The sequence below is a fragment of the Girardinichthys multiradiatus genome, chromosome 21, assembly GCF_021462225.1.
Source record: "Girardinichthys multiradiatus isolate DD_20200921_A chromosome 21, DD_fGirMul_XY1, whole genome shotgun sequence".
Classification (NCBI taxonomy): Eukaryota; Metazoa; Chordata; class Actinopteri; order Cyprinodontiformes; family Goodeidae; genus Girardinichthys; species Girardinichthys multiradiatus.
The window spans coordinates 41,886,331-41,900,744 of record NC_061813.1 but is presented as its reverse complement, the minus strand read 5'-3'; the positions used below and the strand labels follow the sequence as shown (position 1 = coordinate 41,900,744).

The 14,414-nt window shown below is 43.9% G+C and overlaps 1 protein-coding gene across 1 annotated transcript; it reads right to left on the bottom strand.

The window, feature by feature from the left end:
• Nucleotides 1–733: 733 nt before the first annotated feature.
• gcm2 (glial cells missing transcription factor 2) lies at nt 734–14,056 on the bottom strand. The gene is made up of 8 exons (XM_047350154.1): nt 13,740–14,056; nt 5,613–5,676; nt 4,520–4,708; nt 4,330–4,442; nt 3,830–3,955; nt 3,493–3,746; nt 3,113–3,353; nt 734–2,186 (listed from the first exon to the last, which is right to left on the bottom strand). The coding sequence occupies exons 1-8, from the start codon at nt 13,830–13,832 to the stop codon at nt 1,872–1,874; spliced, it is 1,395 nt and encodes a 464-aa protein (XP_047206110.1). The 5' UTR covers nt 13,833–14,056; the 3' UTR covers nt 734–1,871.
• Nucleotides 14,057–14,414: the final 358 nt, after the last annotated feature.

Here is a 14,414-nt window from a genome sequence, read left to right as displayed (position 1 = left end):
AACACATTTACATCATTATGTGACCCAACAGAACATTTAAAAAAGAAGAACTTTTGGCTGGTTCTGTAAATGTACATCAGATTTGGTGGTTCTTTAGAACCTGATTATCCTGTGATAGAAAGATGTTGGGCTGACATGAGGGAAGGTAGAGTGAGCAGGTCTAATAAAGGGCAGTGACAGAGAAGAGGAGGAGGAGGAGATTCAGCTGGGTTCTAAAGGTTCACTCTGAGGACAGCCGGTTCTGTTCCGACACGTTCCTGCCAAAACAATATTTTTACTCAAACCGACTGAAACCAGCCGACGTCCAAACACCACCTCTCTGATCATCTGCTGCAAGCCCCTCAACCTGAGGCTCCGGGCACACAAGGGTCCGACAGCGCCAGCCGTGTTTGTTTTACAGATTACACGGCTGGGTCCGAGCCATGTTGAGCCGTCACGGTGGGTTCTAGTCTTTCTGCACATCAGTTTCACCTGTCAGTGCTCAGTGTTCAGCCAACAAGGAGCAGTTTGCTGAAGGACAGGGGTGAACCAGTCCAGAACCAGGATGACCAGGACAGGGAGCAGGTCCTATTTCAGGACTAAGTGGATCTGAACTCTGCGGCTCTTTCGTTACAGAATCAAGAGAACTTTTTCTTAGGTTTATCTATGAAATTTAGTAGAACCCGGCTGGTTCCATGTTGTTGTGTTTTATGGTTTATTTTCTGCTTCTCTGAAACAAACACCAACACTGATGTCACATAACCTTTTTTATTCTTCATCAGCTGAAATGTGTTAAAGACAAACAGAACCTTGATAGTGTTCCTCACAAACTAAATCACAAAAAGTCATCTGGGTCACGTGGTTCTGGGTTTATTTAAAGCTCTACATCACCCCGGCTAACAGAAAAAACTGCTGATTCCTGTAGAACTCTAAGTCCAATCACACCAAAGTGCTTATTGTCACATTCAGAACCAAACCAGAAGCAGCCATGACCAACAAGTGGTTTCCTGCTGCTCAGAAACAGAACGTTCAGCTCCTTCTGTGGATCCACTGAACAATCAGAACATCTGTGGAGAGGAATCCTGCAGCTTCATCGGGTTCTCTGCGTGCAGATCTTCAGAGGAGAGGATCTGCTGGTAGAACATGAAACATCCCAGGTCCTGCTACAAACCCAGAGCACTGAGGGTTCATCTACAAGGAATGAAATGTTCTCTGCAACAGGTCCATTGTTCTTAAAGTCTGATGGAAGGCTTTGGAAACATCTTGTTTTCTTCTACATGGTGGAGGAACCCTGATGGTGTGAGGTCTCTACAGTAACAACATCTTACATGGAGAACAATGAGATCACCCTGATGTGTCAGAAATGGCATCAGAGGAGCTCTGACATGGAGAAGGTCATGTAATGTACACAGACCAGTTGATGGTGGCGTTAAATGAGAAAAACTAGTTCAGAACCCGCTCATGTCAACATGTTCTGACGTATGTTTGTCTTGCATGGATCAGTGAGAGAATCAGGATGATACAGGAGATCATTCAAAGAAAACAATAGCTGCACATATCTATTAAGCTCTGATGTTAACTCCTTAAGAACCAAGCAATCCTCTGAGTAGACTTTCAGAACTGTGGCCCCATCAGATCCTGACTGAACCCAGTTCCTTTAGGTCCAATGAACAGAGGAGGTTCTGTCCTTATTGAGGCTCCAGGACAAGAACATCCATTAAAAATGTTCATCTGATGCTCGCATGTTCAGAGGTGTTTCCAAAAGTTTTTTAATGACTAAAGGTTTGGTGTTCTGGGTCAGACCCGGAACCCTTCATATGTGTGATGTTTGGCTCTCTCCGCAAGTTTGTTTCATCTTTTTTAGTTGCCTTGGCAACAGAATTAGAGATGAGTCAGTAGTCATCATAGCGATATGCGTTGGGGTAGGCATAGCGGTAATCGTAGCCATCGACCCGCTCTGTTTTGGTCTGCAGAGGTTCAGGGGGAAATGACAGAGACTTTATGACTCCACCAGACTCCTCAGTCACCTTTACTTCAGTGGAATAAGAAGAAGAGGAGACATCTTCCAGCAGGGAGGAGCAACCAGGCAGGCCTGGAGGTTTGGTGGGAGCGCAGGGCTGGTAGGATGGGAGGCCGGCTGAAGGTTTAGGACATGACTGGTAGGGAGGCAGCGCCCCTGGAGGCTTTGGACAGGGCTGGTAGGACACCTGAAGAGGACAAGGAGACAAGCACCCTCATATTTACTGTTAAAACAATCAAGGTTTCTCTTTCAGACGCACAAACTTAGTATACAGTGATAACAGAGGTCCATTTACTATTAACACTCAGCTGAGTTAGAACATGTCCAAATGCTCATGTCATTGACTTTGGGAGACCCAGAAATAATTGTGCAAACAAGCTGCAAGGTACCAGAAATCATAGAACCAAAGATCTTTATGGGAGCCCTGACAAAACTGACATACGTGATATCAAAGGACTTTAGGAGAGCCTGGGAGAAAGTCCTCTGACTTTGTCTACCTTTAAGACTTGGCTTAAAACCTTCCTCTATGATAACATTTTTAGTCAGACTGGCTTAGGTTAGAATACAATAGCCCCAATCACTATATCTCCTCTTCTCCATCCTGGACAAAGCCATGCTGCCATGATCTACATGTTCTCTTTCAGTTTTTGATGCCATGCGTGTACGTGTCCAGCGGTTCTCTGCCTACTGGATTGTTTCTAGAAAGGACCACTAACAAAGCTACTGCTGTCATCAGATTTCATTTCCACTGTCACCACATACTTACTTGCTACAAAGTCCAGGCCTCGGAGCAATCTGCAGGGCTTTCTTACATGAATAATCAATAAGCATCAGAACGTGAATCAGATGGTGTTGCATTTTGGGTCAGACTGAACTGTGTCACTGAATCTAATCTGTCTATATAAGGTTGGACCCTCTTAGTATGAATGGATTTATTCTGTATTTCTGTATAAGTGGAAAGGATTTGGACCTGTTTGTCTTGTAAAGTCTCTTGAGATGCCATCTACTCTCAATGGGACTGTAAAAATAACCTGAAATAAAACTGATAAAATAAAACTGAGACAGCAATAGAAGAATGGCTCCTTCTCCTACCCTCAGATGAACTCAGCTCACCTTGGTTGTCGTGGTGATGATGGTCTGCAGAGCAGCAGGGGACCCTGGTGGGTTACTTGGGTACCTACAGGGGTACTCTGTGCTATAGTAATGGTGGTTATCACCATAGGGGGCAGAACTCTTCAGCAGCTCCTTCCACGCTGGCGGGGGCTTCGTCTGAGGGTCAAAGGAGGAGGATGAGGATGAGAGGGGTGCTGATGAGGATGAGGGTGTTGAGGAAGAACCCAGGACAGGTGTCACCCTGCAAACAAACCATGATCTACGTTATACAAACCACTAAATATTCAATGACTACAGCCAGAATCTAGTCGGGACCTGATTAGGATGTGAATTTTCTCTCTAGTTCTGGTTCTGGCCTGGCCTCAATGTGTGACCCTGACCTGGGATCGCAGAGATCAGAGGTCACAGGATATGTAGGTGAGGTCAGGTATCCTTGGAACTCGTAGCCAGGTGGGCCCATGTACAATCTTGGATTGGTTGGTTTCTGAAGGGTGGGTGGGGTGTCTCCCAGTGCATTGTGGGGGTTGTAGTAGGTGTCACTGCTTTGGAATGCTGGGTAATGCTGTGGGAAGTTTGGCTCAATGAAAGAAATCCTTTCTGCTGGTTCCACACAGAGGAGGGTGGGGCCCAGGGCCTGAGATGGTAAACATAAACAAACAGACAGTAAACAAACAACAACAAAGAGACAGTAATGTTCTGCTCTTGATTCAGGCCAACCTGTGTTTCAATCAAACGTCTTTTTGGTGTGAACGGGGGTGAACTGACTCGTCTCTTTACTGAACTTCTTCTGGCTTCGGTTTCAGACTTGGATTCTGGTCTTGGATGATCATGGACCCCTTTAGCCTGAAGAACCAAAACAATAGCATTATACAGAAAGTATGTTATTTGCTGAAGAGAAAACAACTGGTCTGGAGTTTAGAATCTGAACAGGATGAGCTCCTTCAGACTCTTGGGGTCCAGTTCTGGTTTAGACCTGATCGTCTCTTTTCTGAGTCAGGGTTAGCTGAGCAGGACTATCTAAGTGTGGTTAGCATGTGTTTACTTTGTGGGAATCTGGTTAGTTAGTCTGCACCCTGTCAGTATCTGGTTTATTCTCCCTCCTGCTGGCACTGAGACAGCCTCAGGTGGTTTTAGTCAGAACTACATGAAGTTTGGTTGGTTGGTTGGTTGGATGGAAGGTTGGAGGTCTGAGCTGTTGGAAGGGTGAAGGTATTCACCTGGAAGAAGATGGCCTTGCCGTCGACTCTCCAGAAGTTGGTGACAGGGTAACCGCTGTGACCTCTGCATGGCAGCAGCTCCAGGGCAACGTTACAGTTTGGACACATCTTCTCTGAAACATATAGATTATGATCAGCTGAACAAGCCCACAGTACTGGGACAAAGGAACTAGGTTCGGTTTAGTCTTACTCTGCTGTTTCTGTCGGGCCTTGTCGCAAATAGCGGGGCGGAGCTGCAGTCTGGACCCATCCGCCAGGGTACAGCCTCGGGAACAGACCACCACGCCCAGACAGGACTTCTTTAAGATCTGACAGTTGTGGTTGTTGGTGTTCCTCATGGCCCAGCCTGACAGATGTCTTTGACCGTTCTTATCATCAGCTGTAAAACACAAGAACATTAAAGGTCAGGCATTTGAGTTGCCAAATGTCTGACGTCAGCAGGCAGGAGGAGTTGCTGATGTGTCTTCTCCTAAGAGTTTTAATTGTTTTATAAAGGTTCTCCACTTCTTATGGACTTTTCATGTCAAGCTACCAGAGATCTGAGATTGTTCTTTATGGTACTGCTTCCTAACCTCTCTTGCCAAGACCCTACCTTCACCTGCACCAACACCAGAACCTACTGTGATGTTGTGCACACACACACACACACAAACACACACATCTATGTGCACATTCATGCTTGCACAGATACACGTGATCTCTAACATAACAGTTTGTCCTCAAAGACTAACAGCCATTTTGTCTTTTCATGGTTCTGTGCAGGTATCCGGTATTAGAACCACACTTCATCGCCTACATGAAACCTGTGCTGAAAGATGCATGCATAGATCCTTCTGTATCTTTTCTCCAGTTTGTTGACAGTGTTGGATCCAGAAAGCTGGAGCTTCCTGTTTTGCTGGGTCCAAATAAAGTTAACAGACTCCACTTATTTTATGTTGGATTGATTATATTTACATGAACACACTCATATTACTCAGATTTATGTGCAGAGGTTGGCCCCCTGCTTTAGAGGACAGAAGCATTCAGGATATTTCTAATCAGTTTGTTTTTTGTTGCCGTGGTCACAGTCATCTGTCTTCCTATTGGTCATTGTACCTAGCTTAAATACTCCAACAGATTTTTTCTGTCAGAATGTTGGGAACTAAAAGATCCAGCAGGAGGATCTGGTTTCAGTTGGGGTGAGACCAGACAACATCAGACAGAACCAGAACCAGAACCTGAAGATGATCTAGTAATGGCTCTGGCTCAGACAGAAGAAAGAAAGGAGAAAAACTGTTTCTCACCACTGTAGATGTAGCGAACGTAACCGTCTGTCCACTCCTGGAACGGGTCGAACTGCTTCAGGTCCTGACAGACGGACAGGGAGAGAGACGGGGGGACAGATAGGGAGAGAGACAGGTGGACGGACAGGGAGAGAGACAGGGGGACGGATAGGGAGAGAGACAGGTGGACGGACAGGGAGAGAGACAGGGGGACGGACAGGGAGAGAGACAGGAGGACGGATAGGAAGAGAGACGGGGGGACAGATAGGGAGAGAGACAGGTGGACGGACAGGGAGAGAGACAGGAGGACGGACAGGGAGAGAGACAGGGGGACGGACAGGGAGAGAGACAGGAGGACGGACAGGGAGAGAGACAGGAGGACGGACAGGAAGAGAGACGGGGGGACAGATAGGGAGAGAGACAGGTGGACGGACAGGGAGAGAGACAGGAGGACGGACAGGGAGAGAGACAGGGGGACGGACAGGGAGAGAGACAGGAGGACGGACAGGGAGAGAGACAGGAGGACGGACAGGAAGAGAGACGGGGGGACAGATAGGGAGAGAGACAGGTGGACGGACAGGGAGAGAGACAGGAGGACGGACAGGGAGAGAGACAGGGGGACGGACAGGGAGAGAGACAGGAGGACGGACAGGAAGAGAGACGGGGGGACAGATAGGGAGAGAGACAGGGGGACGGATAGGGAGAGAGACAGGTGGACGGACAGGGAGAGAGACATGGGGACGGATAGGGAGAGAGACAGGTGGACGGACAGGGAGAGAGACAGGGGGACGGATAGGGAGAGAGACAGGTGGACGGACAAGGAGAGAGACAGGGGGACGGATAGGAAGAGAGACGGGGGGACGGATAGGGAGAGAGACAGGGGGACGGATAGGGAGAGAGACAGGAGGACGGATAGGAAGAGAGACGGGGGGACAGATAGGGAGAGAGACAGGTGGACAGACAGGGAGAGAGACAGGAGGACGGACAGGAAGAGAGACGGGGGGACAGATAGGGAGAGAGACAGGTGGACGGACAGGGAGAGAGACAGGAGGACGGAGAGGAAGAGAGACGGGGGGGCAGACAGGGAGAGAGACAGGGGGACGGATAGGGAGAGAGACAGGGGGACGGATAGGAAGAGAGACAGGATGACGGATAGGGAGAGAGACAGGTGGACGGACAGGGAGAGAGACAGGGGGACGGATAGGGAGAGAGACAGGTGGACGGACAGGGAGAGAGACAGGTGGACGGACAAGGAGAGAGACAGGGGGACGGATAGGAAGAGAGACAGGGGGATGGACAGGAAGAGAGACGGGGGGACGGATAGGGAGAGAGACAGGGGGACGGATAGGGAGAGAGACAGGTGGACGGACAGGGAGAGAGACAGGTGGACGGATAGGAAGAGAGACGGGGGGACAGACAGGGAGAGAGACAGGGGGACGGATAGGGAGAGAGACAGGTGGACGGACAAGGAGAGAGACAGGAGGACGGACAGGGAGAGAGACAGGTGGACGGATAGGAAGAGAGACGGGGGGACAGACAGGGAGAGAGACAGGGGGACGGATAGGGAGAGAGACAGGTGGACGGACAGGGAGAGAGACAGGTGGACGGACAGGGAGAGAGACAGGTGGACGGATAGGAAGAGAGACGGGGGGACAGACAGGGAGAGAGACGGGGGGACAGACAGGGAGAGAGACAGGGGGACGGATAGGGAGAGAGACAGGGGGACGGATAGGGAGAGAGACAGGGGGACGGATAGGGAGAGAGACAGGGGGACGGATAGGGAGAGAGACAGTTGGACTGGTTAGTTTCTGAACAGATGGGATGTTGTTGTTCTTACCAGGACGTGTCCTTTAGAACCCATCCAAAGCAGGTGTCCTGGACCTTCTTCTTCCACCTGAAAACACTTCCTGTCCCAGAGTGACTCAGAAACAGTCATTCAGTTTTATTATGATATTACCTCCAGAACCTTCATTGATTCAGAACCTTCTCACTGACAAACCGAGTCTCATTTTCATGTTCTGAAGCAACAACCTGTTCAAGAATCTAATCAAACAATAAAAACTTGCAGTTATGGGTTCTCCTCTGTGCTTTAATCTGTTCAAAACCCCTTGGTTCTGTTCAGCTGCATGCTTCATGTTCTGTTGCATATACTGGTCATTTCCAGGCCGTTCCCAGTGTTCCCAGCAGCAACTCTGATCCTGGTTTCCTGACAGTTCCAAGAGGTTCTGTGGGTTCTCTGACCTGGAGAGTCTGCAGAGGAACACCTGAATCTCACCTGAAGTTCTGAATGATAAACATGTTGGGTCCTGGTATGTGCTTGACAGAATCTGACCCTTCACCTCTTGCAGGTCTAGTCAGCAGAACATCACGTTACAGTAGATCTATTAGGAGGTTGTCAGAAAACCTCCAGCCTGGATTCAAGCTGTGAGTTTCTGTCTGCAGAAGGACCACATTAGAACCTGTGGGCTAGAACCAAGCAATCAGAACCCGGATCCAATCTTCAGCTCATCTTGGTCTTACTTTACTGAGAACCTGAAAGCTGCCGACTGATGTAAAACCAGTCAGAGATATTGATCAGTGTGAAGATCTTCTGTTTGGTTCCAGAACAAAAGGACTATAAAAAACCTGTTTTCTGTTTGAGCAACAACAGAGAGCAGCTGACTCAGCACACAAGCAAAACAGTCACACACAACCTTCACACAACCTTCACACAACCTTCACACAACCTTCACACAGAAAGTTCAAGCAGGCTTCAGAAGACCAGCCAGCAGAACACTGAGCCTGCTCCCATGGTTCCTCTGAGGATGAAGCTGATCAGATTAGAACTCAGATTTTACTGTTTATGTTCTGTAGGTGTTTGGGTTTATTTCTCTCATGTTTTGTTATGTCCTGTTTTTGGTTCATTGTGTATTTTAGATTATTTTCTGCTTTATCTTTGTTCAGATGTTGCATTTATTGCTCGTGTTATTTTCTTTGTACATTTGTAGATATTTCTGTTAGATCACGTTTCATGTCCAAACTGGGTTTTCTTGCCACTCACATGTTTGTCTCATTATTTAAGCTCATGTTGGTCATTGTTCCTCTCCATGCCTCATGTCCTGACCTCCCAAACATTCTGTAAGTTTTTGTCTTTTATTAAAATCCTTTAACCCACATGCCGCTCTGGAGTCTGCACCTTGGTCCAACTCAAAAACCAAATATTATGACAATATCAGTAAATTCAATTCTAGTCAGGGTCACTCAGAATCAGGACAGTTGGACTTTACTCAGATGGAAACAGAAAAACTTTTAATATTAATTATTTTATTCAGAAAACAGATTGAAGGGAATAATTATGATATGAAGCTTTAAAATCTGAAGCTGAGTTTCAGATCAAATGTTTTCCTAAAGGTTTTTTTCTTCATGTTAACGTCTCCTCAGCTGTTTGACAGAACCTTCAGATCCATTTTTCCTTCTATAGCTGAATAAATTACAGACCTATATCCAATCTTCCATTCTTATCTAAAATTCTTGAGAAAATAGTTGCTAATCAAATGTGTGAACATTTATACAGCAATGACCTGTTTGAAGAGTTTCAGTCAGGTTTCAGAGCTCATCATAGCACTGAAACAGCTCTGCTGAAAGTCACTAATGATATTCTTATGGCCTCAGATAATGGACTTGTATCTGTTCTGGTTCTGTTAGATCTCAGTGCTGCATTTGATCCAGTCGATCATAATATTCTCTTAGAAAGGCTGGAATATGTTGTAGGGATCAGGGGAACAGCGCTAGGCTGGTTTAAATCTTATCTGTCTGACAGATTCCAGTTTGTTCATGTAAATGATAAATCATCTTTAAACTCCAGGGTTAATTGTGGAGTACCACAGGGTTCAGTACTTGGGTCAATTCTCTTCACTATATATATGCTTCCAATAGGTCAAATTATCAGGCAGCATGGGATAAATTTTCACTATTACGCTGATGATACTCAGCTTTACTTATCCATAAATCCTGATGAGCCCAACCAGTTAGATAGACTACAAGCATGTCTTGAAGACATAAAAACTTGGATAACTTTAAATTTTCTGCTTCTAAATTCAGACAAGACAGAAGTTGTCGTCTTTGGATCGGAGTCTTTCAAAAAGAAACTGCTTAGTCAATCACTTAACCTGGATGGCATTAAACTGACCTCTGATAATAAAGTAAAAAACCTTGGTGTTAACTTTGACTAGGACATGTCATTTAAATCCCATATTAAACAGGTTTCTAGGATTTCCTTCTTTCACCTCCAGAACATTGCCAAAATTAGAAATATCCTATCCAGGAGTGACGCTGAAAAACTAGTCCATGCATTTGTTACTTCAAGGCTGGACTATTGTAATTCTTTACTATCAGGATGTCCACAAAATGCAGTTAAAAGCCTTCAGCTGATTCAAAATGCTGCAGCAAGAGTTCTGATGAAAATTAAAAAGAGAGATCATATTTCTCCTATTTTAGCTTCCCTTCATTGGCTCCCTGTTAAATCCAGAATAGAATTTAAAATTCTCCTCCTCACATATAAAGCCCTTAATGATCTAACTCCATCATACATCAGAGATCTGATTGGTCCATATATTCCTAACAGAGCACTTTGTTCTCAGACTGCAGGTTTACTGGTGGTTCCTAGAGTCTCTAGAAGTAGAATGGGAGGCAGATCCTTTAGTTATCAGGCTCCTCTCCTGTGGAACCAGCTCCCAGTTTTAGTCCGTGAGGCAGACACCCTGTCTAAGGCTGGACTATTGTAATTCACTAACTCTGTCATGTTCCCTTTGTTTTTCTTCCCAAAAAATCAGTCAGTCAGCATAAATATATTTGAAGCATTTATGTTATTCAGATTTTATTGAAAATGCTGTTTATAGCTTTTACTTTTTTATATGACTTCTGGATAAGAATTAAAAAGGTTGAAGCCATTAGATGTACTGAGGAGAACTTAATGTAAAAATGTTAAATGGAATCACAATCAGAATCAGCTTTATTACCAAGTTTCTTCCGAGTAACAACGAATCTGACTGGTCCACTTTGTTCTCAATAATAAAGAATATATTTTTTAATGTACATATAAACAGAGTGGCTTTCCAATAGAATATAATGTGGGATCAGTCCAATCATGCCTGGTGTTGTTCTGGATCTCTGACTGTCAAGAGTTCATCAGAGAAAAAGCCTGGAGGAAGAAACTGTCTCTGTGGCGGCTGGTTTTAACAGACAGCGCTCTGTAGCGCCACCTGAAGGTAAAGAAAATAGCGAATAAAAAAACATAACCCCCCCCCCACACACACACACACCAATCCCACTTAGATTGGATGAAGACTGTTTAATTTATTTACCGTACTTTAAATACTTCTGGCTTATTGTTAAGTTATTTAAAATGCATCAGATTTAGTTATTTATTACCAGTAAATAGATGTATTTATTATTTATTTCATTTAAATAGCTTTTGATTGAAATAATCTTAAAGTTGACTATGAACTTTCAGCTATTTTGAGATATTTACAACAATTTTATTGTTAATCACCTGCTTTATTAAGAATATTGTACATATATTTATTTTATGTGACTAAATAAAAATGAATGAAAATAGTTGTATTATGAAAAATATAAATCCTACAAATCGGGCCATAAGTTTTCCTTCAGTCCTTCTAGCTCAGAGTTTATCTGTTCTTTCTTTCTAGATGAAACGACTAAAGGAGCTACATCCATTAACATTTACTTTTCCTTCCCATAGAAAGTACTCCTGGATCAGTGCTTCTTTGTTCTCTTTGTGTCTCTGCTCTGTTCTCTCAAACCTCCAGTCGGTCGTGGCAGATGGCCGCTCACACTGAGCCTGGTTCTGGTTCTGCTGGAGGTTTCTTCCTGTTAAAAGGGAGTTTTTCCTCTCCACTGTCGCTACATGCATGCTCAGTATGAGGGATTGCTGCAAAGTCAACACCAGTGACTGTCCACTGTCTCTACATGCTCATCCAGGAGGAGTGAATGCTGCAAGTCACTGACTGGATGCAATCTGCTGGGTCCTGAGAAGCTTTTTAGCTGTTGCAATAATAAACTGCACTTAACTACATTGTTTGACAGCTTTGATCCAATTAGACTGAATGGTTCTGATTTGCAGTTTATTTACTGGACTGGACTGATCTAGTTTATATTTCTGTATATTAACTGGATGATTTTTTTGTTCTTTGAGCCTTCAGATGACATTCATCATGAATCCAGACCTGAATTATTATCCAGCTGTGGTTCTGTCTGGACGGTGAGAGTTGGTTCTGGTTGACATTTGTAAATTGAGCTTTGTGATGTTGCTGCAGACCACTGTAACACAATAAGAGCTCAGACAGATGTTCTGAGTTTTTATACAGAACTCCATATTTAAACTGAAAAGAACCAAGTTCTGGTTAGAATTTTCAGTCTGAACCATTTTCACACAAACACACTGCTACAGTATTTCATTGTCAGATTTAACCGGTCCAAAATTGGTGCAGCTTCTGGTTCTGGACTAAAAGCTGGACAGTTTGTGGTTGAGAGTTGACCCTTAGGCAGGATTAGTTAAATGTTCCAGAAGAACCTTGCTTCATGAGACAAGAAGAAGAAGAAGTCCTTCTGAAATGTTCGTGAGATCAGTTTATTTTCTCTGACCGGTTCTTCTGATCCTGACAAGAACTTCATCAACAGAATCCCTGAGGTTCTCCTCTGACGTTTTCATGTAATGCTAACTATTGTTATTATTATTGTTTTTATTATTATTATTATAGTTATCATTATTATAATTTATTTAGTCACATAATTATCATTATTATAATAATGATAATTATTATAATAATGATAATCATTATTATAATAATGATAATGATTATTATTATTATTATTATTCTATTTCCGTTTCCGTTCTTCGGATCTGAGAATTTTATGAAATTCTGGATTTTTAACCACAAATAAACCTTTAAATCCGTTTTCATTTATTTTTTTCTTGGAGTTAATTAATCCACTAATTTGATTTTATGGGTTTATTCTTTTATTTTTTTCCGATTCTGTTTGTGTTTTTTTCTGAGGTTCTTTCATTGATCCGAACCGGACCTTTATTTGATGGACTTCAGACCGGTTCTGTGTGAATGAGCTGAGTAACCCACGCAGCGTGGCAGATATATTAAAGAGTTGCAGCGGAGCTCAGTTTGGTTTCCGGATCCAGTACAATGTTTTCCAGAACCTGCTCCGGCGGGATTATGGACCGGACTTCATGTTTCAAGATTAGAGAAAGATTTGATGAATTAATAAAAATGTAAAATGACTTTTAAATTCAAATTAAAAATGATTTTAATTGTTTTTTTGTTGTTATAAAATATATTTGAACAGGTTCTGACCGAACCGTGTCACCGACCCAAATTTGACTGAAACTGAAAAAAGAAAACATTTTTTCCTCTGAATAATTTCCCAACAAATTCCGCTTTTCATTTTTTTATTTGGATTTATGAATAAATTCTCCCACTCAGGTTCTCCTGTTCAAAGCGTTCTGAACGGTTCTGATATTTTAGACATTTTCATAAAATCTAGTTATGGTTTTGATTTTTATCCAGATTTTTTTTTTAATCCTGAACCGAACCGGTTTTTTGGCAACAGAAAGGTTCTATCTTAAACCCGAAGCAGCTTCACTTTTTCACCGTTTAACTCGGGTTCTGTTCTGACCCAACCTTTTTTCTCATGGGTTTAATCAGAACAATTTTTCTGTGATAATAAATATATTTTTTTGCTCTAACGGACCTTTTCGGAGATGTTTTTACGTCGCTATTTTCCTACATTATTTCAAACTGTAAAATGTTCCTTCCTTCAGAAACTTTATTCAGCTTCAACTTATTTATTTACTTATTTATTTACTTATTTATTTACTTATTTATTATTTTAAATATTTCCTTCCTAACAGTCTAACTGAGCGCTGCTGTTTGGGTCTTTAAATTTATTGAGCGAAGAAACATTTGATTCGTTATAATAATAATTAATAATAATATTATTATAAGATACAATTATCCACCAGTTTCGGATCATGAAGCGGATCCGGGATCATGTTCTGATCATTTAACGGGTTTAAACGAACGGCTTTTCTGACTGAGTAGTTCTGGATCAGTTCTGGTTCAGTTGTGGGTCTGGTACCTGCGGCAGTTTGGGGTCGTTGATGTCCCAGGTTAACTTCATCCCGACCGAACACACGCAGTCCGCCTCGTCGCGCTGTTCCGCACGGGACATGGTCCCGATACCGGTACTGTATCTGCTCCTGCTTCTGGATCAAATCCTGGTTCCGCTACTGGTCCAATTCTGCTTCTGCCTTTCCCGTTGGATCTGATTCGGATCCCGGCTCTAAGCAAATCCACTTAGAACCCGTTCAGAGTGAACCGAGCCCAACCGAAACTTCGCGCGGCTTCTCCGGGCAGCGCGTGCAGCTCCGCGGGGCGGCAGGTAGGTCTGAGACAACAGGTGAGGCAGGCACGAGCCTGCATGGGGCGGGGCGGGGCGGGGCGAGGTGGGGGGGAACGTCAAAATCAGAACTTCACGAATCAGAACTGTTAGAACCTCACCTGAACAGTGTCTGTTAAAGCGGTTGGAACACACCAACTGGATCCTGGCGGGTTCGGACTGAGCTCTACCTGATCACACACACGCACATAAGATCAGTGGGCCAGGTGAGCCTTCAGGTAAGTGTTTGTTGTGCAAACACGTCACTGTTTCTACCAAAACAAACAAACTCATTAGTCAACAATTACAGAACCAGATGAGCTGATCCACACTCACCTGAGTTCTGCTTGAGACCTACCTATAGGTCCTACCTGG

What these genes read in the sequence shown, in the direction of transcription:
- gcm2 (XM_047350154.1), bottom strand. Translation starts at nt 13,832, where the DNA reads ATGTCCCGTGCGGAACAGCGCGACGAGGCGGACTGCGTGTGTTCGGTC. An exon ending in CGTTCGCTACATCTACAGTG is followed by an intron (nt 4,709 to 5,612) that starts GTGAGAAACAGT and finishes TGTGTTTTACAG; the next exon opens with CTGATGATAAGAACGGTCAA. An exon ending in TCATCACCACGACAACCAAG is followed by an intron (nt 2,187 to 3,112) that starts GTGAGCTGAGTT and finishes TGTCCTCTTCAG; the next exon opens with GTGTCCTACCAGCCCTGTCC.